The sequence below is a fragment of the Drosophila tropicalis genome, unplaced genomic scaffold, assembly GCF_018151085.1.
Source record: "Drosophila tropicalis isolate 14030-0801.00 unplaced genomic scaffold, ASM1815108v1 contig_158, whole genome shotgun sequence".
NCBI classification, from domain to species: Eukaryota; Metazoa; Arthropoda; class Insecta; order Diptera; family Drosophilidae; genus Drosophila; species Drosophila tropicalis.
The window spans coordinates 5,224,620-5,250,198 of NW_027172602.1; the positions used below are offsets into that span (position 1 = coordinate 5,224,620).

Consider the following 25,579-nt stretch of genomic DNA (forward strand, 5'->3'; position numbering starts at 1 on the left):
CTTTTATAATTTTCATATCAGTTAAGTGAAATTAATTATTAGTAGGTATTTTTGTATGTAGATACAATAGTTTGATTGTTTTTGTTTGAAATTACTATATATTACTTTATAATAATTATATATTAATTATTCATGTTTGTTGAGTGTGTGTGTGTGTGTGTGTATAGGTATGGTTTTTCTTTATGTATGTATTGCAATATATTATACCTATATATATATATATATATGGTATATGTAGTTATTGTAGTTAGTATATACTATAAGCGATTTAATAGTTTGGTTTTTGTTTTTGGTTTAGCAGTTTCAGTTAATTAGCTGATCTAGACTTAATCAACATTTTTAGTTTCACAAAACATTCGATACATATTTACGATATGTATCCACAACTAATACTAAAAAATGGCAGCATCTGTGTGTACATGTGTGGGTATGTGTGTGGGTGTGTGTGTATATACTGTATACTGATTCTGTAGTAATTATTATAATTATTGGACGCCGAGAACGATCATCAATATCAATTCCCTCATACATAGGTATTACCATCTATCAATCCATCCATCCATCCTTCTCCTTATGTATTCCAAGTGGTTCTGTTTAATAATTTACATAAAACGCAATTCTTGTGATTTAGTGAGTAAACATTACATTGATGTTCCATTATGAGAAGATGCATCACTGATGCGTCGGGATAGTGTGGTCTTACGGCTAATTGATAGTGTATTAATGGCCTGAGAATTTGGATTAACACTTGGTCCACAATTTGAATGCGATGTTGCTGCCTCATGTCCAATGGGTGATGTGCCAAGAGTACGCATTGGCGATCTTTTTAACGAACCCGTAATCTCATGTGGCTCTTGATATCCAGAGTCCATGTCATCGTGATAGGATTCCATCAATGGTGTTGGATCTTCGTAATCATAATCGACAAACCCATTATTATCAAAAGACTGCGAAAACAAACAAATTTTGTTCCATTAGCCCTTTTTAAGCTGTTGGATATAGGAGATGGATAATTTACCTTGACAAAGGACTGCGAATGTTTGGCGTAACCGCGAAATACCTGATTATGCGCTTTGCCACGATAATCAACGGACTCATAGTGTCCGCCATCCTGTGAGTTTTCAATCACAAAATGACGTGTGCCATGCGGTGTCAAAGTGGCCCAAAGCAAACGACTATCGTTTACCAGTTGACTTTGCAACAAATCCCGACTGTTGGCCGTGGCGCAGGGATATAGTATGCCGCCCGATGTGAATGCGTTCGATTTGGTTGCATCTCCCAAAGCATTTATGGCCGTTTGCTTTATATTTGCATCGTGATAGGAGAAAAAGGTGCTAATAGAATGTAACAAAACACAAAAAATGTCAATGTTAGTCCATGTGGGTATTTTTTGTTCATAATTTCATGATACTTACTCCTTACATCTAATCACAATTAAGGCCAAGAAACATCCCAGCACAAATATGCCAATGCATGATGAGACAAAGAACCAAATGTTCTCCAAGCTCTTTGTATCGCTCCTTACCAGCTCCATCAAGGCATTGCCGCTCTCATTATGCTGATGATTCTGGCCGCACATAAATGCAGCAAAACATGGCTGAGATTCGTTAGATGGCAACAGGGTCTCCACATGCTTTGGCTTGGATATCAAAAACGATGGCAATGGAGGCGGTGGCATCGACAAAATGAAATCTGGCGGCGGACCAGGCATTTGGTCGCAACTGCCGACACAATTACCGAATAATATGTTCATTTAAGGACTAGAAACAAAAACAAAAAAATTTTACAAATAGGATACACATAAAAATACAAACAGATTTGTTGCACCTTAAAATACATTTAAGTAATTGAGTTAAACGCCGTGTACTGTATTGTATTTTTTATTTATTTTTATTATTTTTTATATTGAGAATTTTTCAATTTTATCATCATGCTTAGTGTTATGTTTGGGTTGTAGTTCGGAAAACACAAATTCCATTACTTAAAAGTGGGCAAATACCCATTTTCTTTTAATTAACTTTTTAGTAATAATTCAATTTATTAACCTAGTTTTGTATTCACATGTATAATAATATGCATGTATCTATTGTTAATGATTTCGTTTCAATTTAATGACAAACCTTTTCAATACACCTAGCGTCCTGTGACAATGGAATCTTTCTCTGAACTGAGAGTATCTACTACGCGCAAAACAATACCAATATATCCCCAAATATACTTTCCATGACAATGCCAGTGCGCGCGCGCATCTAATCCATAAGCAAAAATAAAGGAAGCGAGTAACCCCTGCCCACTTGGCCACACCCAGCTAATAGGAAAAGGGTACATACCTACACAAATACGCAGTTAACCACCTTTCCAAAAAACACTTTTTATTCAACATATGTATTAATTCCATGGTATGGTTATCTTTTGTTTTCAATAAGCAAAACTAAATGTTTCAATAATCCCATTAACCACATTCATGGTGCTAAATACCGTTACTATGCTCCAAACGGTCAGACTTTTAAATTTCGATTGTTTTTAAGAACTATCATTGTTAAAGCTTACCCGCCACTTTATAGTTTCTTAAATCTAATAGATATATAGCCTATATACATATGTATATATATAAATATACTCACAAATACAGACATACTTAGGTAAACATCTCGTACACACTTTTTGTTTAGAAAAAAATATCTATTTTTGAAGGAGCTGTACATTCTATACTACATAAAATAACAACAACATTTTTGACTTTGCATTTATCCTAAATATTCATGTATAATTATTATTTCACTTCTTTTCACCATACGTCATGACAACACCGACAACCAAAGCCAATACGGTGAACCCTTGTGCCGCAATACGAGTACGCATCATTAATTGCGACATTTTGCGATTGCCAGTGCGAAAGTTATAGAGACCCATGGTAAGAGCCGCTGTGGTGGCCAAGCATCCTATCAAATTATGCAAAAATGTGTATTATTATATTTATTGTAAATGTTTATATAACTAAGATGGCTTCGAAATGCCGCTTACCAATCGGCACTAGTGGATTCTCTTTAATTTTGCGCTGCAGTTTCTCCTTGGTTGTCTCTATTTCCACATGGGGTCCCAGATCTTGACGTAATTGGATCCAATCCAAGTCCTCTTCGGGTAGTGAGATTTGCACCTTATTCGACATTTTATTTTGATGCTTTGAATTGTTTTTAACAAACAACTTGTTCCCTTCGTGTTGTTGAAATGTTATGGAATTGAAACAAATCATATGTTTATGGCATTATGAAACACTGAAATGAAACAGTAAACGTTCATACGAGACGAAATATACGAATTTATCGAATTATCTTAAACATAAAATACAGAATGTTTCGAACTATTACCGATTTATTCACTTAAAAAACTTGTTATGTATAAACTAATCGTTAGGTACAACCATATAGTTTAATGTTGAATTTACGTAACCCTTATTGAATTTAATCAGAATGCCGATATTAAAGGGCACACAAAATTCGTCACAGCCGAAATTAGCCAGGCTCTGTGTTTTTTCCTTGCATTAAGAGTGGCCATCGTTTATTTAAAAGAAATCCAAAATCCGGTTTGGTTCTACAATATCGCAATTCCACTTCAATTTGGCCCCAACTAACTGGTTTTGATCCCTTTGTGCATAAACACAAATACATACATGACTTATAGCGACCCAGTTTAGATTAGTACCTACATACATACATAACTTTTTGGCCTTAAAAATTAAATTACGATTTATCAAAACTTTAATTTCTCAATTAAACATTTCAATACAATAATTTGCAAACATAATACCTGCTTATAACAATTATATTAAAAAAATATTTTGTTTTATCTTTATTTATTTATTAAAAACTAAGAAAAACAAGACTTTTGCAAAAATAAATTTTTTTAAATCATTTTTTATGTATGTATTCTTAAAAACTCTGCTAAAGATCATCATGTTGTGTGTAACAACTTTTAAAATTTACTCGAGGTGTATTTTTGAAAATATACATAAAAAATTAATAATACAAAAAAATACATTGATATTCACTCTAATATATGTATACATATGTATGTATACAAACAAGTAACCCTTTTAAGGAATAAAATTGATGAAAGCCATCAAAAATATTTCATAATCCTACATGTCAACTTCTTTTTAATACCTTTCCATTTCATAATATTTATCTTTAATACCCATTTTTCCAAACTGGATTCTATTGAAACATGGCTAATATGTACGTTTGCTATATGTACATCCTTTAAAACAAAATAAAAAAAAAACACACCCTTGATGATCATACACAGATACATAAAAAGGGTGACTTTTTAGGAAACTACATTTTCATCTCAACACATACATATGTATGTACATACATATGTATGTGTAATTGTAATTGGATAAAGTTATAAATTTCGTGAAATAAATTTAAAATAAATTTTCGAATTTAGTTTTGGCATAGATATGTATGCAAGTATCTTACGAATAAATCGTAAGCTGTAAGATACATCGTATGAAAATCGAATATCAATACATAAAAGAACACCCGGTACAAATAATCAAAGAAATTTACACACAGCTGCATTCATTTTGTCTCTCTTCAGAAAACGTGAAAAAAAGAGAGGGCAAGAGAGAGACACGACGCGAGAGAGACAGAGAGAGGGTGAGAAATGTATTGTGGGAAGTACAGTCAGACGGGGAACGCAAAAGAAACGTTTGTATGTATGCAAGCGTGTCTGTGTATACATACACGTACAATATGTGTACGTGCTTCTGTATTTGTATGCATACAGACAAACGAACATATATGTATGTACATACATACATACATACTAATGAACATATGTACATACATACATACATATGTTTGTATATTTAAACCAAAAATAAAACATGTTTAAATGCGAAAATAAAATTACTAAACATACATATGTACATATTTATTTAAATATACAAATTGTATATGTACATACATACATACATACATATGTATGTACATACATACATAACATTGATATACAAATGTATGTACATACATACATATCTAAATGTACATTTATTTACATAACTATATAGGGTTGTAACTATGTATGTATGTATGTATGTATGTACATAGTATATGTATACATATGGATATCTGTATCTACATATATTTATTAATAAATCTGCTAATGCACAATTTGTTTTATGTACATCTTCATGTACATACATAAATAGTGCTAAAGTTTAAACTATACGATTCGGTGAATAACATTTGTTTATATGCATACATACAAAATACTATACATATGTCTGTATATGTGTATATATTAATAGGGCGGGTGTATGTACATAAAGATGTACATACAGTAAGTAACAAACCAAAAATTTGTTATAAGGTCCGTTTCAGTTCCTCCACCACGTGTATGTGCACACTCACACATACACACGCACGCTGAGAGAGAGAGAGAGCGAGTACCATATTGAGAGCAAGAGAGAGCGCGCAAAAGAAACTGAGGGAGAGAGAGTTTGTACGATGTGCATGGTAGGCGCTCAAACTGTACTCAGAGCGCTGCCGCTTCTGCTCTCTTGAGATCGCACTCTCCCGTTCTCTCTCACACCAGCACACACTCACACACACACACACACACTTTTGCGCATTCAACGCATACAGAAGTTTTGGCTATATCATGAAGCACAGTAAGGCAGAGACCAGAGACGGCAATTCAATTCAATAGCCTTTGCATTCGTTGTTGGTACTCTCTGTGTGTGTTTTCAATCAAGCGAGCGGCGCGCGATTTAGCCTCATCTTTTTCCGCATCGCATTGTGTGATACCAACAAAAAAAAAAATAAAAAAAAAAAGAAAGAAAGAAGAACCCATTTACTACTAACAATAAAAGCTGCGTATGTGGCTGCGTGGTTTGTTTATTTTTTAAGTAACTAAAAACAAACAACAAAACAAAAAAAGCACCTAAACAGCAAGAAAAATTTAATAAAAACGGAAAAAAGAAATAGCATTTTCGCGTTGGCGTTGCAAATATACACCGCACACACACAAACTTTGCGTTACGTACGTATACGACGACGTCGTAGTCACACAAGCCGTGTATATTCCCGTGCCGTTGCGTGCGCTTGCCGAGTCGGTAAATTTGAAATTAGCGTGTGGCGTCTGGTGTTGGAGCCTGGAGCACACTGTGTACAACAACATCTCCCATACAAACATAGAGAACCTTTCCCCCCTCTGCCCGGCCCCCCACAAAAATACATACGTACATATAAATAATCAATACAACGTAAAATAAACGGGGAGAACACAGGAGGAGAATAGAAGAAAAAAAAACTAAAGCGCCGTTTGGAACTGGCTTGAAACTCCCATTATTGCCATTGAGTGGTTAGTGTTGGTGTGCAGTGTACGAAGAAAGAAGAATTAAAAGAAACAAACGAACAAACGAAGGAACTAAAAGAACGACTTAAAAGGAACAACGGAAAACAAAAGTAGTAGGTTCTAAAAGGAGAATAAAGGGGAAAAAAAAAGAAGTGTTAAATCCAAATCCTAAACCAATCGGCAAAATTTTTATGAAATAAACGTAACGCAGAGAAGTCTGGCGAGTGTGTGACAGTTTTATAATTATGGAACACTTTCATCAAATACAGGTAAGCTGCTTCCACATGCAGGTATCCCCCTCCCCCCTTTATATCTCATCCCTTACATATTCTCCCCCTCTGCCCACACCCCACCACACTCAATCATTAATACACCATCATCATCATACCTTAAGTCTCTTTGTTTATGTCTGAGAGTTTATTGCCAGCATTTGCCGCGTTTTAGTAATAGCAAAAGTTTCCCGCCAATAGAGCTAATTGATAATTGTTGTTGGTGGTTTGGGGGTCCAAAACAACAACAAGCAACAATGCGGACAAACAAAAAATATAAATTGTTTGTTAATATAGATACCAACAACAATTCGATTAAGTTAAAATGAAGTTCAGAGTCGCACCTCGCTCGCTCGTTCACGCCTCGCCCCGTAGAGTCTCGCTCGCTGCTACGACGCATGGTTAGAATGGAAATTTTTTACAATGTACATACATATGTACATACTCTTAGTGCTGTGTTGTGTGTATGTGTATGTATGTACATTTGTTTTTATGTAAAAAAAAAACAACAACTAATATATTTGTCTATGCGGACAAGTGTGTGTGTGTGTTTTTCTTCTGTGTATGCGTACAAACAAAACTGACGCGCTCTTCTTGTACAAGCAAAATTTTATTTTGCGTGCGCATCTAGGGCCGCCATTTTTTCTTGTTTGTACAATTTTACATACTGCTCTACGTCGATGTATGTACATACATACATATGTATGCATGTATGTATTTACCAAAGCATATGTGCATACACACATACATACATGGATGTGTTTATTTTAAAAACGCAAAGTTTTTTTTTTTTTTTTTTAACTAATTACCAACATATGTGAATGCACATGCAAGCAAGAAAAGGGCTAACTTGTAGGTATAAGAACTATGTATGTACTTACGTACATAATGTAAATTAAAGCTTGCGTAATCTTAAATTGGCTGTTTTTTTTTTTGTTTTTTTCCCCTGTATGGATATACATACACTATACTAATACATGCGCGTTGGTGTCTCACACACATACGCACTAATACATACAGACATACAAACCCGAAATGCTTCGACAATTCTCATTGTACGGCGCGAACCCCAACCATTTTCTTTTTCTCTTTCACATATACTCTCTCATGTATGAGAGCGTCATGTATGGGTGAGTGTGTGTGTGTGTTTGGCTGTCTACGTTTTGGCCAAGAGATACCCACGTGTAATTCATAGGTATAAAAACTTATTTGTATGTACCTATGTATATAAAAACAATTTTTCGCCGCAATTTGTTTGCTCTGTTCTTTGTTTTGTTATTTATTCGTGCCTACTGCATTAAAGTTAAAAAACAAATGTACACACACAACAATAATTCGGTCAATTTGATGTTAGATAGTTTTCATTTGTTTGTCGGATTTGATGACACCCTGGTTTGGTGCTCTCTCTCTCTCTCTCTCGTTTTGCGAATGTTGGTTTCGGCCCTGGTAGGAAATCAAAATAAACTGGAACTGGTTCTGAGAAAATAAACCGATTAGTTTATATACACCAAAAGGAATGTATCTGTTATCACTGTCAGCAGTAAAATCTATATCGATTTCAATATTTTATTCCTGGAACAGCTTCTCTTTCAATAGCTTAGTCAGAGGGCCATAAAAAGATGCCAACGAAGGGAAAATGATATGATAAAACAAACAAACATTCGAAACATAAACATCAATGGGGTACAGTAAGAACTCTCTTGAGCAGACATCTGCCGGCTGTATATTTCACTTGATGTTATCTCGAAATTGGCACTTTCGCACACCACCTGTTTGAGTGCATAATAGTATAGATATATTGGGCAAAATGTTATTATATGATGTTGTTTTTTTACTTTTTAAAACTTTAAATCCCATTATCTTTTACATTAATTACCCAAGTCTTTAGTATATGGTTAGTAGTAGTTTGTCGTTTGGCATCGCTTTCACACCCACCCACCCATGCCCCCACTACCGATCCATCCATCACCATCCACATCCACCTTAATCACATAACCAACACACATCCAACAAACTTATTGATCAGCAAACACTTCAACACTATCAGCAGCAACTGGCTGCGCAGCAACAGCAACAAGCCGCTGCAGTGCAACAACAACAGTTGCAACAACATCAAGTGGTTGTCCAGCAAAATCAACAGCAAGCACATCAAAATAGCAGTAATACCACGGCCGGAGTTGGTGGCACTCAACAGCTGTTCACATACAAAATGGCTAGCAGTTTCCCGAATACAGCCACAACAATGGCCCAAGTGGTGGCCACATCAAATGCCGGCACCACGGGTTACGATTACCGCTTAAATATGGCACAAGCCGCAGCGGCAGCAGCGGTTCCCGGCTCACAATGGTGGTACTCGGCTGCCAATCAGGGCCAGGTATGCATAATCTCACTCTCATTTAAAATCGACAAATTATCATTTTTGAAATCATTTTATTTTCATTTATTCATTTATTTAGGTGGATGCTAACACAGCTGCACAATTGCAGCAGCAGCAACAACAGCAGCAGCAACAACAGCAGCAACAACAGCAGCAGCAACAGCAACAACAACAGATACAGATGCAACAACAACAACAGCAACAAAATATCATTAATTCGGCAGGCGTAAGTAGCAGGATCATCAAATTTTTTTTTTGTTATTATGGCCGGGTCAAATCGACAAAAACCAATCATTGTTAACATAGATTCCACACACTCAACAGAGTCCAATGATACGGGGCAAGGCCGATGCAAAGCCCAGAGGACGAATGACTGCGTATGCATACTTTGTACAAACTTGCAGAGAGGAGCACAAAAAGAAGCATCCCGATGAGACCGTGATATTTGCCGAATTTTCACGAAAATGCGCTGAGCGATGGAAGGTAAGGAAGAGAACTACCCAAAGCGATGTTTGACCTTGAAAATTAATTTTCTTTGTTTTCGTTTTCCATCCTCCACCATAGACAATGGTTGACAAGGAAAAGAAGCGCTTCCACGAAATGGCAGAGAAAGACAAGCAACGGTATGAGCAGGAAATGCAAAACTATGTCCCTCCCAAAGGTGCAGTTGTGGGACGCGGGAAGAAAAGAAAACAAATGAAAGATCCAAATGCACCGAAACGTTCATTGTGAGTTCGTAGCAAAATCAATTACATATAGCATATAAATATGTGACCGACTGGAAAACATGAAAAAAAAACTTATCCATTTTTTTTCACATTATGTATGTATAGGTCTGCGTTCTTCTGGTTCTGCAATGATGAAAGAAATAAGGTGAAGGCTCTGAATCCCGAATACGGTGTTGGTGATATTGCCAAAGAACTTGGCCGCAAATGGTCCGATGTTGATCCAGAAGTCAAGCAGAAATACGAATCCATGGCAGAGAGAGATAAGGCCCGATATGAGAGGGTAAGTGTGATTGAATAACCTGTGAATTCTTATAAATTTATGTTTTACATTGTACCAATTGCTGATTGCAGGAAATGACCGAATATAAGACAAGCGGGAAAATAGCCATGTCAGCACCGTCAATGCAAGCGTCAATACAGGCGCAGGCACAGGCGCAGGCCGTACAAAAAGCCGCGTTACTTGCAGCAGCTGCCCAGCAACAGCATCAGCAGCTGGATGAGCAGCACGACGATGATGATGGAGACGGCGATGATGATGAGAACCAATAGGTTTAGCAGTAAAAAATACTCTTCACTATTTATACACACTATAAATCCGTTGGTCATCGCGAACAAGGAGACATAATAGCGTTGGTTGATCTATTATCAGGTTGACTAATGTGTGTTGAATATATATACATACCTATCATTAAGTATATGTGTATATATGTATATATATATTCATATATACATATATATATAATTTTTTTTTTTTTTTTTAAAGAATAAGTAATCAAATTTCCATGAATTAATGATGAAGAAAAAAAAAATCACAAAGAAACCTTTTATAAGTTCTATGTTATAAGATTAAAGTATCTAATTAAGTATATGGTTAGATTAAAACCGACATTAATCTGTCTGCAAAAATTTATACTTATTTGTGCTTCAGTGCTGCTAAGTTTCTCCTACAAAACAAAACGAAACAAAAAGAAAAACAAAACAAACAAAAATCAACAACAACCAACCACTTAATAAGAAATGAATAACTTTCATATAGAGAGAAAATAGAAAGAGAGAGAGAAAGAGAAAGCAGAAGCGAATAATTCAGTCGAATAGTTTTTATTTCGTTTTTAATTCCCATTCGTAATATTGTCAAAATTGTTCCAAAATCATCTTTTTTGTTGTTGTGCAACCTGTAAAAATGGAAATTCTTTTCTATTTCAAAACCAATAACAAGGTTTATAGATTATAATTTCAATGTTTGTTTTTTTTTTTTCAATGAAATTACGACAAATTAGGAACTTGGTTTTGCCAAACATTTTTGATGGAATTACGAACCGGAATTGGACATATGTAGATTCTCGTGTAAGTTTCATTCTCAGCAATTATGAAATATATACCACAATATATACCATTTGATATATATATGTACATAAAGAAATGTATTTATATATATGTATATAATGCGAGTAATATGTGGTAATTATTTCTTCATTTATTAGATTCACACCATATTGAAAAAAATGAAAATGACAAAAAAAAAAAAAAAAAAAAAAAAAGAAAAAACAAAAGATGCGTTTACCCATTTGAGATGTTTTCGATATAGGTGTAAATACTTATATTGAATACAACTCGATGAAGCGTGATAATGTGAAAAAATACTTAACTCAGTGGCGGGTGATACTCTCTCTACATATATATATATATATATATATATATATATATATATATATAAATGTATATATATGTATGTATATGTATATATACATATATATATATATATATATATATATCATTAAATACGTGTATGTATTTATCGTACATAGTTTCAGAATACTAAATAATAACATTGGACAAAGATAACAAAACAAAAAGATATTAGTACTATTATCAATGCAAACCTGCAAACCTCTCTCATCGGGCCATCGGGAAGGAAGAGTTGAGTGGTGTGTTTATTAAAAATTGTGTGTGAGTTAAATATACAACTAAGTGTGTGATAACCACCAACAACTAAATTTGTATGCAAATCGATCGAGTGAACGAACAAAAACTACTATGATTTCTGTTAATGTGTGTGTGTGTGTGCCTGTCTGTGTGTGTGGGAGGAATGAATGTTGTATGCCAGCTGAATGAATGAATTTTGTCTTACTCGTTCTTTTTTTTATATATTTTTGTTTTCCATCTAATATATTACTCATTCTTGCCGATAGTCACGATGAAAACTCGATTGAAATGCAGATATACAGATGTATTATAAATATATATATATAGTATGTATGTTTTAGGTTGTTAATACAATAATGAAAAGAAGGAGGAATGCACGGCGTAAAGGAAATCAATAACAATAAACGGCGGCAGATACTGGACATTATTTTGTATTGATGTATCCTGGCCCATGATTATGATATGTACATACTATTGAAGTATTATTTAATCGAGACTACTTAGAAATTAGAAATCTAACGTATATTAATAATGGGCAACGCATTTTTGTGTTTATGCAGAGGGAAAGTAGAGTCGCAAGTTAATAATGTACACAAAAAAGATAATCTTCTCAATAATGGGAGGGGGACAGTAAATGGAGAAGGTGGTGGGTTGGGAGGAGGGACAATGTGAATAAGTCTTCTAACAGGCCTTATAAACTCAGTTCCATAATGACAAAATGTGTGTGTATGTGTGTGTGCGTGTGCGCGCGTGTATGGGAAATGTGCATTTGATATTCAAGGATCGACAGGATAAGGAACGGATCTTGGGGGATTAAAGACATGTTTCTTCTTGTTTGTGTAAATTTTGGGATATAATGTGTGAATGGAGTCAAAGGAGGCTGAATACTTTATGCAGCCGTATCTGCCATTGTAGTCCAATATAAATATGTATATCGAATCCATAATATTTCCCTCCTTTTTCTCCGCTTTACTTTATATCTCGAATTCTATTAATTGTATGTATTCACCGAGATTATATGCATTAAAGAAGAAGCAGGAGGCTATAGATCTTTTTTAATTTTCTATAAAACAAAAAGAGAACGGTAACTCCTTACATATATAAAATAACTAAAGAAAATTCCAGTTCCCTGTGCTTGTTATATAAAAAGTATAAACAACTACAAAACCGAAATAAACTTTTAGAGAAAACGAACAACAAAATTGTAGATTAAATTATATGTTCTCCAAAATAATCAATTGTGAATTCAATTTTTAGTGGAAAAACTCTTTGATTTAGATATTTCTAATGTTTTCACGTTTTTTGCCGCCCTCCCATTCCATTCAGTTTTTCACAAATAAGTATTTCATTATGTTTCTTTTTTGAGTTTTGCTTAATAGCTTTTCAAATCCGTACCACTTCTCAAAATCGTAATATATTTTGGAGACAAATACACAGAGATCGAAATTCTTGTATTGTAAGTGTGTGAATTACGTTTAGCAATACTATTTGTAGCTACTAAGATTTATACATTTTTTTTTTTTTTTTTTTACATTTACATTTACATACAATCCTGTAAAAATAGTTGAAAATAAATATAATTTAGCTAGATGTACGCTTATGAAGGCAAATGAGACATTTTATTATCCATTATTTGCAACAGATATGATGTACATACATATATATGAAATGGGAATAAAAACAAATAGAAACTTATAAAGAAGTAAACCGATTTAACGCCATAAATCGCTTTCGAATGTTGTTAGATTTTTATTAAAAAAAAAGGTAGGAGAAATTTTGTAACAGACATTAGTTTTGAAAAGTTTGAGATGGTGTGGTAACGGCATTTCGTTTCGATAGTTATCGATAAATAGTCATTTGTTGTATGTATCGAAACAGCTTGTAGATAATTTCATATTTTTTGTATGTAGATAATTTCATTACTGACACTTGAGGAGTGTCCTAAAAATTCAACAAGTGCAACAAATAAACAAAAAAAAAAAAAAAAACAAGAAAAAAAAGAGAGAGAAATCCGTAAAGTGATTTGCGATAGAGAAAAGTAAATGCAATTCGTTGACTATCTGTTATCAGTAGACGGCGACGGGCCATTCGCAATACGGGCGGAAAACCATATCAAATTAATATCAAAATCAAATAAATAGAAACGAAACACACACACGCAAGAAATACATATACATATACGCATACTTGTGGAGTTTTTCTATTTCGTTTTTTTTGTGTTTTTTTTTTTATTGTTTCAATTGTTTCTTATTTCGATGTTGTAAATTTGGCTTGCTCCCCGGGAGAGACAGACAGGGAATATTAAAATGAGCTGCTTCAGTGCAATGAATACGCCTTTGCTGGGCGAAATGGAACAGACCATTGGCATGCTGGAGAGGGGTACAATTGTAACAAAGCTATATGGAAAACAGCGTCGTCCGGACCGTCGCCACCTAATGCTTATACGAGAGACACGCCAGCTGTTGTGGTCAACGGTGGCGGCCCATACACCGCGAACCGATTACGAGGGTGCCTTGCAATTGCGAGAAATCCGTGAGATACGTGTGGGCAAAAATTCCAAGGAGTTTCGCTTACATGCCGACGATTGCCAACGCTTTGAGCCTAGCAAATGTTTTGTTATACTCTATGGCAATCATTTTAAGCTAAAGAGCTTTTCAGTGGTGGCTCTCTCGGAGGTGGAGGCCGACAATTGGGTGCGTGGTCTCCGGTATATGGTTAAGGATACAATCAATGCACCATATCCATTGCAAATCGATCGTTGGCTGCGTCGTGAATACTATCAAATCGAGAATGTCAATGCATCGCATTCGTCCAATAAGTCATCGTCATCATCATCTTCGACAGCAGCGACAGCGGAGCATCATTCCCAGACTCAGGTCACCATTAAGGATTTCAAAATGTTCCTAAGCAGTGTTAGTTGTAAGATGACAACTAGTAAATTCATGGAATACTTTACGGATGATGTGCGACGCAAGCATGATTTGAAATTCGATGATTTTTCACGTTTCTATCAGCGTCTTTTGTTGCCCATTAATTTCGTGAATTTACTGTGTCCGACCGCACAGTTGGGGCCAAATCAATTCGCCTATTCCGAGGATCATCAGACAGTGCGTGCCCTTGAGTTTAAACGATTTCTGGATATAGAACAGCGGTCAGGAAACGGCGGCAGCTCTGGCAGTGGCGGCGAATTGAGTTTCATATCGAATTTCATTCGAGATTTTGTACAGGATGTTGAACGTGATGTCCAGGAACCGTATCTATCCATATCCGAATTTGTTGACTATTTATTCTCCAAACAGAATGATTTATGGGATAGCAAATACGATGCAATTACCATGGATATGAGTCAACCGCTTTCATCCTATTGGATAGCCTCATCGCACAATACGTACCTCACGGGTGACCAATTCTCCAGTGAATCCTCATGCGAGGCCTATGCCCGGGCATTACGGATGGGCTGCCGTTGCATTGAACTCGACTGTTGGAATGGACCTGATAATTTACCCTATATATTTCATGGTCATACCATGACATCAAAAATTAAATTTATGGATGTAATCAAGACAATTAAAGATCATGCCTTTACCACATCGGAATATCCGGTTATACTTTCCATTGAACAGAATTGTTCGCTGGAGCAGCAGCGCAATATGGCACAGGCCCTGCTCGAGGTAAACAAAACTTTTGTCCATTTACTCTGTTTTTGCTCTTTTTATCTATCGATTGATTTTCCTCCCTCTCTCTCCTCTCTCTCTGTCTCTCTAACTTTATTGTAATCAATCATAAATACGTTAACATATCTTTTTTCCTCTAGGTCTTTGGAGATTTGTTGCTCACCCAGCCATGTGACCGGAATGAGGTGCATTTACCATCACCACATCAGCTACGCCGTAAAATCATATTGAAACATAAGAAATTGCCACAATTCGATGAGAATTTTAGTGGCGTTGGCGGTATTACCAATGGAACATTAGGCCATCGATCTTCATTGACTGGCGGACAAAATGCCGATCCAAACAATGATAGCAACGAGAATGTGCGAAAAGTGTTGAAAGAGGGTCTACTATACTTTAAGGATCCAGTTGATAAATCCTGGAATCTCTATCAATTCGTGTTGACCCAACAGGAATTGATATATTCATCGGAAATCAATGAGAGTCGAAATGGTAATTCCGAAGATGATGAATTTGGTCTATCAACTTCATCATCATGCAATCAACTTAACACCCAGACACAAATGCAGCAAAAGCAAAAAGACTCTTCTGCCAATGATGAGCTGCATTTTGGTGAAAATTGGTTTCACGGCAAATTGGAAGGTAAGTACTAACTTTGTATTGGTTAGTCTTAGCTTTGATTTTCTCAAATTTCAATGAATTTTAGGAGGACGACAGGAGGCAGATCAATTGCTGGAAACATATAAACATCTGGGTGATGGAACATTTCTTGTCCGCGAATCGGCTACATTTGTGGGCGACTATAGCCTCTCATTTTGGCGTCGCAATCGGGCGAATCATTGTCGCATTAAATTGAAACACGAGAATGGCACAATTAAATATTATTTGGTTGAGAATTTCGTTTTCGATTCGTTATATTCATTGATTGTCTATTATCGCAAGAATATGCTGCGCAGCTCGGAGTTTTCAATTATTCTCAAAGAACCAGTACCCCAGCCAAAGAAGCATGAGAGCCAAGATTGGTTTCATCCGAATACGACCAAAGAACAGGCCGAACAGGGTCTTTTTAGGCTGGACATTGGCTCGTTTTTGGTGCGACCATCTGTACAGAGCATGAATGCCTTTGTTATATCGTTTACGATTAATCGGAAGATAAAACATTGCCGCATCATACAAGAGGGTCGCCTGTATGCCATCGATACCATGCAATTTGAATCGCTTGTATCTCTAATCCATTACTATATGAGAAATCCCCTCTATCGCAATGTGAAGCTTGTACATCCTGTTTCCCAAGATTTGCTGCGTCAGACTCTCCATGAAAATGCCCAATTGCAAGGCGCTGAGCATAGTGGTGGTGGTGGCGATAATGGAGCCTCCAACTACATGGGCTCCCATCTGGAGGAATATGTAACCTGCAAGGCTCTGTATAGTTATAAGGCCGATAAGCCAGATGAATTGTCATTCCCCAAGCATGCAATTATCACCAATGTACAAAGGAATAACTCAATGTGGTGGCGTGGTGACTACGGCGGCATGATACAGCAGCATTTGCCAGCGAATTACGTAAAGGTATAAGACAATCAACAATAGTTAGTAATTGATAAATACGAATCCTTATTTGTTTGTCTGTTTAGGTAATTGACTCGGCCACAGAGGATTACAATTCGGTAAATGAGGAGGGAAGCGGAACTGATGGACGCACCGATTCGATTGAAATCTATGGAGCTGTTGCTTCTCTATTCGAATCGAATGAGCCGGGCATTATAATTAAATTGCAAATCCAGACGCCAACTACACAGAATCCCTTTGTCATTGGCTTTGATAATCAAGAGACGGCCTATGAGTGGATTAAGGCCATACAGGATGCAACTCTCATAGCCACTCAGCTGGCCACCGAACGTCGCAAGAAAGAACGCACAGCTCGCGTTGCCAAAGAGATGTCCGATTTGATTATCTATTTTCGAAGTGTTCCATTCCGTGATCATTCATGGATATTCCAGGAAATGTCAAGTTTCCCTGAGACGAAAGCGGAAAAGCAATTCTTCCAGCAGAATACCCAACTCTTTTTATCCTATCATCGCAATCAAATAAGTCGAGTGTATCCAAAGGGTCAGCGTTTGGATTCATCAAATTTTAATCCTGTACCATTTTGGAATATTGGATCTCAAATGATTGCATTGAATTATCAAACTGGTGACAAAGCCATGCAGCTAAATCAGGCCAAATTCCGTAATAATGGACAATGTGGCTATATATTGAAGCCATCCTTTATGAAATTGGATAGCTTCAATCCCAATAATTCGCAATGTGATGGACTTAGTGAAGTAAAGATTAGCATTCGTCTTATTGCCGCACGGCATCTATTTCGTGGTGGCAAATCGAACAATCCCCAAATTGTTGTCGAAATCTGTGGAGCTAGCTATGACAGCGGCATTAAATATCGTACCAAGGTCAATGAGAATGGCTTCAATCCGGTGTGGAATGAGTCGTGTGACTTTACTATACGCAATCCTCAGTTTGCTTTGTTGCGTTTTGAATTGCAAGACGAGGATATGTTTGCTGAGACACATTTTATTGCCCAGGCATGCTATCCTTTAACATGTGTCCGCCAAGGATATCGCAGTGTAATTCTACGTAATAAATTTAGCGAAGAGTTGGAATTGTCTTCGTTATTAGTACATATAAATATTGCACATATCTCATCGACTACATAGAAAGCGCTACTTCTTTCCCAAAAACATCTCCTTCCACTTGAAAACGAAAAAGTATTGTATTGACAAAGAATAATCTGACTGAGCGCATTCCACAAAGTCAAGGGAAGAGGAGGAAAAGGAGAAATCAACGCCCATTCTAGAAGACTTTTCACCCAATTGCATTTACATAAACATTTTACACGTTTCGCTTAATGCACGTTCCTATGTATCTATACTATTTGGACTATACAGATGGGCAAATTATGGCCGTGCAATAATTTCATAAAAAAAAACAACTATTTACACATCGTTACGATCACGAATACGTAATGTAAGTTCCACTCTCAATTGCAATTCGAAGTTTTAGTCGTTGAAAACGTCACTTGTTTAGTCAAATTTTTTGATCTACATTTTTTTTTAGATTTTCTTTTTTTAAAGCGTTCGAATCGCAGCTTCCTCGTATATATATATAAATATGCATGAAATCATAGCTAGATCTTACCTATGCATGATGATTAGAGATTATATAAGTTATTGTCATTTCTTTTCTTATAAGTTTCCCTGTATGTATGTATGTTTTGTTTTTAGTATGTTCTAATTGTTTTTTTTTTTAATGTCGTATTTTATCGTGTTTAATGTTTAGTCAGAATAGTCTTATTCTGTTTTATTTTATATATGCCAGAATAAAGTAAATATATTGGGCATAAAAACAAAACCACAAACAGTCCTAATTCGAAAGCAAATCAATTGAATTATTCGGATATCCGATTATACGGGGTTTTTTCATTTAGATGCTTTCAAACATCTGGATTTTCGACAGATAATGAAAATTTTAAGATTAAGCGTTTTTTTTTTAATGACTACTTTTATTTAAAGTGAAGAAAAAAAATTATTCGAATTTACAATTTAATAGATAGTCGGACGTCCGAATAATTCGTATTATACCGAACTACTAAATAAAAAAAAAAAAAAATATACAATTTGATAATGGATAAAAGACATGAAATGTCAATGGATTTCACTTTTTTTTTTTTGTTTTTTCTTTACTTTTTTTACTTCTTTAATATGGTATAATCTTTATTGGACAATCGGTGAATGTGTGAAATATGTTGAATTTTGTGTCTAAAATTCGCGTCTATGGTATTTATCGGGATCAAAGTATGAAGTAACAACGACACGATCGCTGAACTTTCGTCCAGTAAGTGCCTGTTGGGCCTTTTGGCAATCGAGAACCGAATTGAATTCAACAAAAACTTTGCCGCAACCGGGTACCTCGACACCTTCAATGGGTCTTGGTATTTCCACGCTTCGCACAACGCCATATTTTGTGCACTCTTCTTTAATGTCCTCCAATATATCTTCGTATTCCTCCTCGTCACGTAATTCATCGGGGGTAACCATGTTGAGTAAGCAAAGCACTTCAGTGGGTGGTCCAGAGGTAACAACTGTAGATAGACCTGGCACTTGCAGCATTACGGATTGCGTTGTATTGGCCGCATTCTGTGCATTCTTGGCTCCAACACTAGCCCTTTGAACAATGAGTTTCTTGTCACCCAATTGCATGCCATTTAGACCAGCAATTGACTATATTAAAGAATGATAACGAATGATTATTGACTGAGAATATACAAAAGGCAAAGACTAACTAACCTGATCGGTAATGTTCAGATCTACGTATTCGCAAAAGGCGTAACCTTTACTTAAGCCAGTTGCTGCGTCTTTTACTAGATTGAATGCTCTTAATTTGCCAAATGACAGCAACAATTCCTTAACCTGTAAACGAAAATGAGATTTTCCAAATTTAGACACGGTTATGAAAAAGATAACTGATCGACTAACTTACTTGATCGTCATTTAAATAGTTCGGTAGACCTCCAATAAATATTTTGTGGGGCGAGTCGGGAACCACTGTCGATATAACTCCACTGGAAACTGGAATGAGAGAGATGAAATTTAATTTTTATTTATTATTGATAAGTAGGATGGATGGAAAAGTGATAACTAACCAACTGCGGGCTTTATGGCCGGCGTATCCGTGATGCCAGGCATTGGTTGATAATCATGTGGACGCCTTATTTTCAGGCTCTGTCCCTTCAAATTAATGCCATCGAAGGCCATAGCTTGAGTCGTCTCATCTATGGACCTGAATTCAAGGAAAGCGAAATTCTTATCCAAATTAATTTGGCATGCCAGAACTGGACTGCCTGCGGCTTGAGCCAGGCCAACTAAATGCATTTGTTGGTTAAAGAACTCCATCATCTCCTCCTCGGTGACACCGAACGGAATGTTGCCGACATACAAGCGACGCGCCTGCCTTGTAATTGTTGAACCAACTACTGGCACGGCTGTTTGTGGTGTATCCGGCACAACGCTGGCCGGAATCTGTCCCGAGGCTTGCATTGCTTTGTATTGCATGGGTGTAATGTGCTCAAAGCCTGGCGGTGGCACATCCCAATATAAGGAGGGCTTGCGGCGCGAATTGCGATGATGGCGACGCTCCCTGGAACGGTCACGATGGCGGTCACGAGAGCGGGAACGATGGCGGCGTCTATCCCTTTCACGTTCACGATCTAAATATAAAACAGGATCTCGATTAAAAAATGATTGCCCTTATTTTTGCATTGCACATTCTGCAGTGCATAGATAAATACATATATGTATGCACAGATGAATGATGTATGTATGTACATTATGCAGAAAAAACAAAAACTCAACCTTTTGTTCAATTTCACAAAACTGTACCGAAAAAAAAAATATTAAAAAAGTACTACTAAAATTTTGCGGCAAAAATTGTATGCCAAAAATAATAAAGAAAAAAGATGATGTAGACTTGTACATCATTTACATACATATGCATGCGTTTGGTAAAGAGGGTGGAAGATAAGAAGAAAGATAATAGAACCGGGAACCGGTTATAAATAAAATATATATTCTGAAAATGTATTTTTGCGACACAAAAAAAAATTAGCACAAAAAACTGATTGTTTATTCATATGTTCTCTTTTAACTATTAATATATATTTTTGGTACACATTGCGTATGTACATATGCGCATATATGTACATATGTACGTATATTCATCATCATCATCACATTGAGTATTTCAATTGACAAAGTAGAAAATGAAGAAGCATTTTACACAGGCACAGACGGACGCATTTTTTTTTTTTACGTTATTTAAAATTTTTTTGATTGATTATCTTACCATCATAGCCCATTATTGCTGTTTTTGTAAGATAAATAAATAAATATCCTTGTTTAATTTAATTGAAGAAAAATGTAACTAAAAACGCCGATAAAAAATGTACCTCTTTGAAGAAATACATACACATACACACACAGAAATGACAAGGGTTGATTTCAAATCTATCGATTGGCAATCCACTGTATTTTGTTGGTGTTATCGGTATTTCGGGTCTCCGTGAATTCAGACAGTTTATTTCAATGTTCTGTTTTCCTTTCTTTATTGTGACATGAATGGCAAATATTTAGAACAATGAGTATTAAGATTTATTTACCCAACGAGTATTTCAATGTGAAAAGGCAGAGCAATTTGTTTGGTCATGTGCAAATTGGCGAGGATAATGTCATTGTCTATTACATTGTTGATGTCGAGAAGCACAAAAATCAAAATAATGACACAGAAATGGATATGATACATGGACATCATCATGGTGAAGGAGGATCAAGCGATTTGCAATATTTGGGAGCAATTCTACCCTCTGATGTCAGCCGCCTGTCCCATGAGATGCGTCTATGTTTCACCTATAACTCGGATTCACCAAACATTCATCTTGTCTATGTGGGAATTATGCCAGAGAGACTTGGACAAATTAAATTAATACTCTATGACAAGCATATTGTACAGAATCTGGTCGATCATAATGAAAATTCAACCGATTTGCCAACACGTTCGAACAATAATCATGATTGTGACTTTTTCATGTTATCGCAATTGATTCAGCCTACTAGTTCTAGAGATAGAAAGAATTTGGTCACCAATCGGATGAGCCCAATATTAAAACTAATTGCTAATGTTCCGGCGCTTATATTTAAATACGCTGTTGAAAATAGATTCATTAATAAGCTAATGATGCACACATGTGTCTATAAACATCATAAGGAATGGCAAGAAACATATGATAAAGGGTAAACTTTAAACTCCTTCCGGCGATACGACTAATTAATCATTGTGTTCAATAGATCCAGACGAACCAATATAATAATCGATCGCATTTTGGGCATAATACTGATGATGATATTATTTAAGTATGTCTCCCATCCCAGTGACTTTCTCATCAAAATGTCACATGTACGTACATACATATGTCTATGGAGAAGGATAATGACAACAAAGATTAATCGATTTTTTCTTATACTTAGGGTATCATCAAGCAGTTATATGCCTTGTTGAGAGTATTGGAAGGTAGTCCCATCGGTATGAAATTAAATATACATCTAAATAATTTTTTCCTTGACTGTTTTAAATACCACATCGAGCTATGGTCTACATTTCTAAGTATGGATCGATGTATATTTATGTGTACAATATATATTTACTTATGAATACAATACTTGTAGATATTATCGAACCTGTGGTTCGTGAAGTATTCCTTGCCATCGGAGTGTTTGGCTACCTGGGATTTACATATCAAATAGCATTACTAGCCGATTTGATCTCCATAGTGGGACTGCATGCTCATTGCTTTTATGTATATACCAAAGTGTAAGTTAAGCGAACTCTATTTAGACTTTCATTTAATATCTATATAAAATATTTGTTAATTTTTAAGATTGTTTAATGTGGAAACGAAATGTCTTGCTGTACTTTGGCAAGTGGTTAGAGGCAATCGCTATAACATTTTAAAAGGTACTTTTTATAGTATTAAAACAAACTGAGTAAATTTAAATAACGAATGTATATCATAGGACGCATTGAAGTGCATAACTATATGAATCGTCAACTATATTTTGCAACAATATTTTTCTCGGCTATATTATTTTTATTTCCCACAACTTTTGTCTACTACATTGTTTTTGCCACTGTAAGTATTTTAATTTGATTCTCTTGATTGGTCATATTATTTATTTATTTTAAACCATTTAACTTTTCAGTTGAAGGCGCTTACTTTTGCAACACTTTTCATATTTGATTATTTTCGAAGAAATATTTTAACATTTCCAATTGAAACTCGCATTAAATGGATAACAAAGGGATTTTATGAAATTGGTAATAATTAATTTAAACCTACATACAGTTGCGAACTTAAAAATAGCACCACTTGCTGAGGTAATGTATTCAAAGGATTCCCTAGGCTTATTTTAAGGTTCTAGGAACATGTGAATACGTTTTTGAACGTAAAATACTTTCTACTAATGGAAGCATAAAAAAAATTCTATCAAAATCCAACGTTTTCAAAGATTTTTACAAAAAACCTTGATATACTCAAAAAATACCCGAAACTAAAAATAGCACCACTTGCAGTATTTTGCAAAATACCGTTAAATTTCGCAGAATTGCATAGCAAAAAACACATATTTAACAGTCCCTGGTTCAAAGTCGATTTTAAAGGCAACAGTACTACAAAATATCCGAGACTTTTAGATATAATGGGTCGGGGAAAACACTGCCCCGGGAAAAAAGCGAAACGTCATCCAAAACCAGGTTTTGGAGAAAAAATCGGGTCTTGAAGATGGAAAACTGGTTGGTACTTCCAACAGAGTGATCCGAATAGCGATCTATTTGAAACAGAAGCCTTCAACTCGCAGACGAAAGCCAAGACTGAAGCAGCAAGAAGTCGGTCCCTTAATGCGAGAGAGCAATAAGGATTCTTTTAAGGCTCTAACAGATCTTAAAAAGGACTTTAAGCCCCAAACTAGGGTCCAAATTGTTCGCAACTACCTCCGGAAGATCAATTCAAAAGATTCCAGTCGAAGAAAGCCTCCACTTTTGAACGCTAGACATAATGCCAATCGCCTTAAGTTGGTCAAAGATCATGAGAACTGGCTTGTCCGAAACTGGAGGAACGTACAATGGACTGATGAAAATAAAATTGTAAAATATCGTAGAAAAGGCTATAGACCATACCTCTGGCGTCCACAGAACCTGGAATTCAACTCCAAATTCACCCTAGAGTCTAGAATCAGTGTCATTGGTATGGGGCTGTTAGTCTTATTATGGTGTCGGTTACATATCAGTCCACAAATCGATTATGGATCAGCAAGTTCATGTAAATCTCTTGTAGACGGTGTTGCCACTATACGCTGAGGATAAAATACAGCTAATATGACCCTTTCAACAGGACATCAGCCCAAAGCACACCAGTAAGAAAGCCAGGAAGTGGTGCTTAGCGAATTATCTGAATGTAATTGAGTGGCTGGGACAGTCACCAGACCAAAATCTCGTTGAAAATCTTTGGTCTGATATTAAAAAAGCAGTTGCTGTTTCATTACCAACAAAAATTGAGAAGTTTTGGGAAGTAATCCAAGAGTCCTGGGCAAAAATAACGGTCAAATGCTGTCAAGACCTGGTTGACTCAATACTAGGACGATGTGCTGCGGTTATTGCCAATAAGGGCAATGCAACAAAGTAAAAAGTTTATTATTTAATACTATTTGTAATATCTGATCATAACTTGTTAATGAATTTTGTTTTTTTCTGTTATTTTTTAATTTTGAGTAAATATTTGAAAAGTGGTGCTATTTTTAGTTTCGGGTATTTTTTGAGTATATCAAGGTTTTTTGTAAAAATCTTTGAAAACGTTGGATTTTGATAGAATTTTTTTCTGCTTTCATTAGTAGAAAGTATTTTACGTTCAAAAACATATTCACATGTTCCTAGAACCTTAAAATAAGCCTAGGGAATCCTTTGAATACATTACCTCAGCAAGTGGTGCTATTTTTAAGTTCGCAGCTGTATATATGTATGTATATTTACGTTTTTGTTGTCTTACAGATTTCCTTAGTCTCCAAGATGTATCAACGCAAAAGCCACCATTTTATACATATAAAGATGTTAAACATAATATTTTCATTTATAAACTTTTAGGTTAGATTAAATGTTGGTATTTAAAATTCGAAATGATAATTTTTAAAATATTTAAATTATGTGTTATCGATGAATTTGTAGACAGAAGCGGCCATTTATCTCAAACAGTTCTCAATTCCAGTTCTTTGTCATGGTACTTACCTGCCTCCAGACCACCAGCAAGCAGCAGCTCACAAATTCAGATTTTATCAGTAGTTTCAGACCCAACCCATTTAATTGGGTAATTTAACAGCAACTGGACATGTCTTGCTGTGAAAGTGTCATCCAATTAATGACCACAATTTTTATGAAAGAGATGATCAGTAGCCAGTGCCATTCCAAAGATACAGAAAATCTCTGCCTCTTTTGGGAACTATGCGCTGCCGTCGAATCTGTCTTGGAGATAGCATTGTGGCATCAGGATGGCGTATTGATGAGTCTCAAAAATGATAAGGCCGAGTTCAGATTGTCTCATAGATACCCCGGCACGCACAATTTCAAAGAATTTTCTTGTCGGTTATCGGT

General features: G+C 35.7%; 6 protein-coding genes across 12 annotated transcripts; 3 read left to right on the forward strand and 3 right to left on the reverse strand.

Moving 5' to 3' along the window:
- Positions 1–119: 119 nt before the first annotated feature.
- LOC137585809 (uncharacterized) lies at positions 120–2,214 on the reverse strand. Its single transcript, XM_068301772.1, has 4 exons — positions 2,121–2,214; positions 1,416–1,760; positions 1,019–1,334; positions 120–947 (listed from the first exon to the last, which is right to left on the reverse strand). Exons 2-4 carry the CDS (start codon positions 1,751–1,753, stop codon positions 642–644), a joined length of 960 nt encoding a protein of 319 aa, XP_068157873.1. The 5' UTR covers positions 1,754–1,760; positions 2,121–2,214; the 3' UTR covers positions 120–641.
- A 447-nt stretch (positions 2,215–2,661) lies between these two features.
- On the reverse strand, positions 2,662–3,245 carry LOC137585817 (HIG1 domain family member 2A, mitochondrial). Its single transcript, XM_068301787.1, has 2 exons — positions 3,025–3,245; positions 2,662–2,942 (listed from the first exon to the last, which is right to left on the reverse strand). Exons 1-2 carry the CDS (start codon positions 3,167–3,169, stop codon positions 2,779–2,781), a joined length of 309 nt encoding a protein of 102 aa, XP_068157888.1. The 5' UTR covers positions 3,170–3,245; the 3' UTR covers positions 2,662–2,778.
- Positions 3,246–5,701: 2,456 nt separating this feature from the next.
- Positions 5,702–10,968, forward strand: Dsp1 (Dorsal switch protein 1). 6 transcript variants are annotated; one of them, XM_068301743.1, is made up of 7 exons: positions 5,702–6,632; positions 8,683–9,006; positions 9,089–9,235; positions 9,316–9,492; positions 9,574–9,737; positions 9,843–10,017; positions 10,089–10,968. In XM_068301743.1, the coding sequence occupies exons 1-7, from the start codon at positions 6,609–6,611 to the stop codon at positions 10,284–10,286; spliced, it is 1,209 nt and encodes a 402-aa protein (XP_068157844.1). In that variant the 5' UTR covers positions 5,702–6,608; the 3' UTR covers positions 10,287–10,968. The 6 variants fall into 6 exon arrangements, with proteins under 6 accessions (XP_068157844.1, XP_068157827.1, XP_068157861.1 ...); XM_068301726.1 differs by having other exon boundaries at positions 5,705–6,632; positions 8,680–9,006; XM_068301760.1 differs by having other exon boundaries at positions 5,706–6,632; positions 9,334–9,492.
- Positions 10,969–13,588: 2,620 nt separating this feature from the next.
- sl (small wing phospholipase C gamma 1) lies at positions 13,589–18,056 on the forward strand. The gene is made up of 4 exons (XM_068296660.1): positions 13,589–15,331; positions 15,475–15,976; positions 16,041–16,903; positions 16,969–18,056. Exons 1-4 carry the CDS (start codon positions 13,967–13,969, stop codon positions 18,046–18,048), a joined length of 3,810 nt encoding a protein of 1,269 aa, XP_068152761.1. The 5' UTR covers positions 13,589–13,966; the 3' UTR covers positions 18,049–18,056.
- A 176-nt stretch (positions 18,057–18,232) lies between these two features.
- On the forward strand, positions 18,233–25,108 carry PIG-Q (phosphatidylinositol glycan anchor biosynthesis class Q). Of its 2 annotated transcripts, XM_068296679.1 has the most exons (9): positions 18,233–18,358; positions 21,520–22,176; positions 22,231–22,339; positions 22,411–22,546; positions 22,609–22,753; positions 22,821–22,897; positions 22,957–23,072; positions 23,143–23,257; positions 24,983–25,108. In XM_068296679.1, the coding sequence occupies exons 2-9, from the start codon at positions 21,524–21,526 to the stop codon at positions 25,078–25,080; spliced, it is 1,449 nt and encodes a 482-aa protein (XP_068152780.1). In that variant the 5' UTR covers positions 18,233–18,358; positions 21,520–21,523; the 3' UTR covers positions 25,081–25,108. The 2 variants fall into 2 exon arrangements, with proteins under 2 accessions (XP_068152780.1, XP_068152772.1); XM_068296671.1 differs by lacking the exon at positions 18,233–18,358 and having other exon boundaries at positions 21,344–22,176.
- U2af50 (U2 small nuclear riboprotein auxiliary factor 50) lies at positions 19,008–21,381 on the reverse strand. Its single transcript, XM_068296688.1, has 5 exons — positions 21,233–21,381; positions 20,034–20,597; positions 19,871–19,959; positions 19,678–19,800; positions 19,008–19,611 (listed from the first exon to the last, which is right to left on the reverse strand). Exons 1-5 carry the CDS (start codon positions 21,243–21,245, stop codon positions 19,150–19,152), a joined length of 1,251 nt encoding a protein of 416 aa, XP_068152789.1. The 5' UTR covers positions 21,246–21,381; the 3' UTR covers positions 19,008–19,149.
- Positions 25,109–25,579: the final 471 nt, after the last annotated feature.

What these genes read in the sequence shown, in the direction of transcription:
- U2af50 (XM_068296688.1), bottom strand. An exon ending in ACTATTTAAATGACGATCAA is followed by an intron (nt 19,801 to 19,870) that starts GTAAGTTAGTCG and finishes TTTCGTTTACAG; the next exon opens with GTTAAGGAATTGTTGCTGTC. An exon ending in ATCTGAACATTACCGATCAG is followed by an intron (nt 19,612 to 19,677) that starts GTTAGTTAGTCT and finishes TCTTTAATATAG; the next exon opens with TCAATTGCTGGTCTAAATGG.
- PIG-Q (XM_068296679.1), top strand. Translation starts at nt 21,524, where the DNA reads ATGAGTATTAAGATTTATTTACCCAACGAGTATTTCAATGTGAAAAGG. An exon ending in CAAGAAACATATGATAAAGG is followed by an intron (nt 22,177 to 22,230) that starts GTAAACTTTAAA and finishes TGTGTTCAATAG; the next exon opens with ATCCAGACGAACCAATATAA. An exon ending in GCTATGGTCTACATTTCTAA is followed by an intron (nt 22,547 to 22,608) that starts GTATGGATCGAT and finishes CAATACTTGTAG; the next exon opens with ATATTATCGAACCTGTGGTT.
- LOC137585817 (XM_068301787.1), bottom strand. Translation starts at nt 3,169, where the DNA reads ATGTCGAATAAGGTGCAAATCTCACTACCCGAAGAGGACTTGGATTGG. An exon ending in GAATCCACTAGTGCCGATTG is followed by an intron (nt 2,943 to 3,024) that starts GTAAGCGGCATT and finishes ATAATTTGATAG; the next exon opens with GATGCTTGGCCACCACAGCG.
- LOC137585809 (XM_068301772.1), bottom strand. Translation starts at nt 1,753, where the DNA reads ATGAACATATTATTCGGTAATTGTGTCGGCAGTTGCGACCAAATGCCT. An exon ending in ATTGTGATTAGATGTAAGGA is followed by an intron (nt 1,335 to 1,415) that starts GTAAGTATCATG and finishes ACATTCTATTAG; the next exon opens with CACCTTTTTCTCCTATCACG. An exon ending in ATTCGCAGTCCTTTGTCAAG is followed by an intron (nt 948 to 1,018) that starts GTAAATTATCCA and finishes TTGTTTTCGCAG; the next exon opens with TCTTTTGATAATAATGGGTT.
- Dsp1 (XM_068301718.1), top strand. Translation starts at nt 8,274, where the DNA reads ATGATAAAACAAACAAACATTCGAAACATAAACATCAATGGG. An exon ending in CGGCTGCCAATCAGGGCCAG is followed by an intron (nt 9,007 to 9,088) that starts GTATGCATAATC and finishes TCATTTATTTAG; the next exon opens with GTGGATGCTAACACAGCTGC. An exon ending in ATAAGGCCCGATATGAGAGG is followed by an intron (nt 10,018 to 10,088) that starts GTAAGTGTGATT and finishes TGCTGATTGCAG; the next exon opens with GAAATGACCGAATATAAGAC.
- sl (XM_068296660.1), top strand. Translation starts at nt 13,967, where the DNA reads ATGAGCTGCTTCAGTGCAATGAATACGCCTTTGCTGGGCGAAATGGAA. An exon ending in TGGCACAGGCCCTGCTCGAG is followed by an intron (nt 15,332 to 15,474) that starts GTAAACAAAACT and finishes TTTTTCCTCTAG; the next exon opens with GTCTTTGGAGATTTGTTGCT. An exon ending in TGCCAGCGAATTACGTAAAG is followed by an intron (nt 16,904 to 16,968) that starts GTATAAGACAAT and finishes TTGTCTGTTTAG; the next exon opens with GTAATTGACTCGGCCACAGA.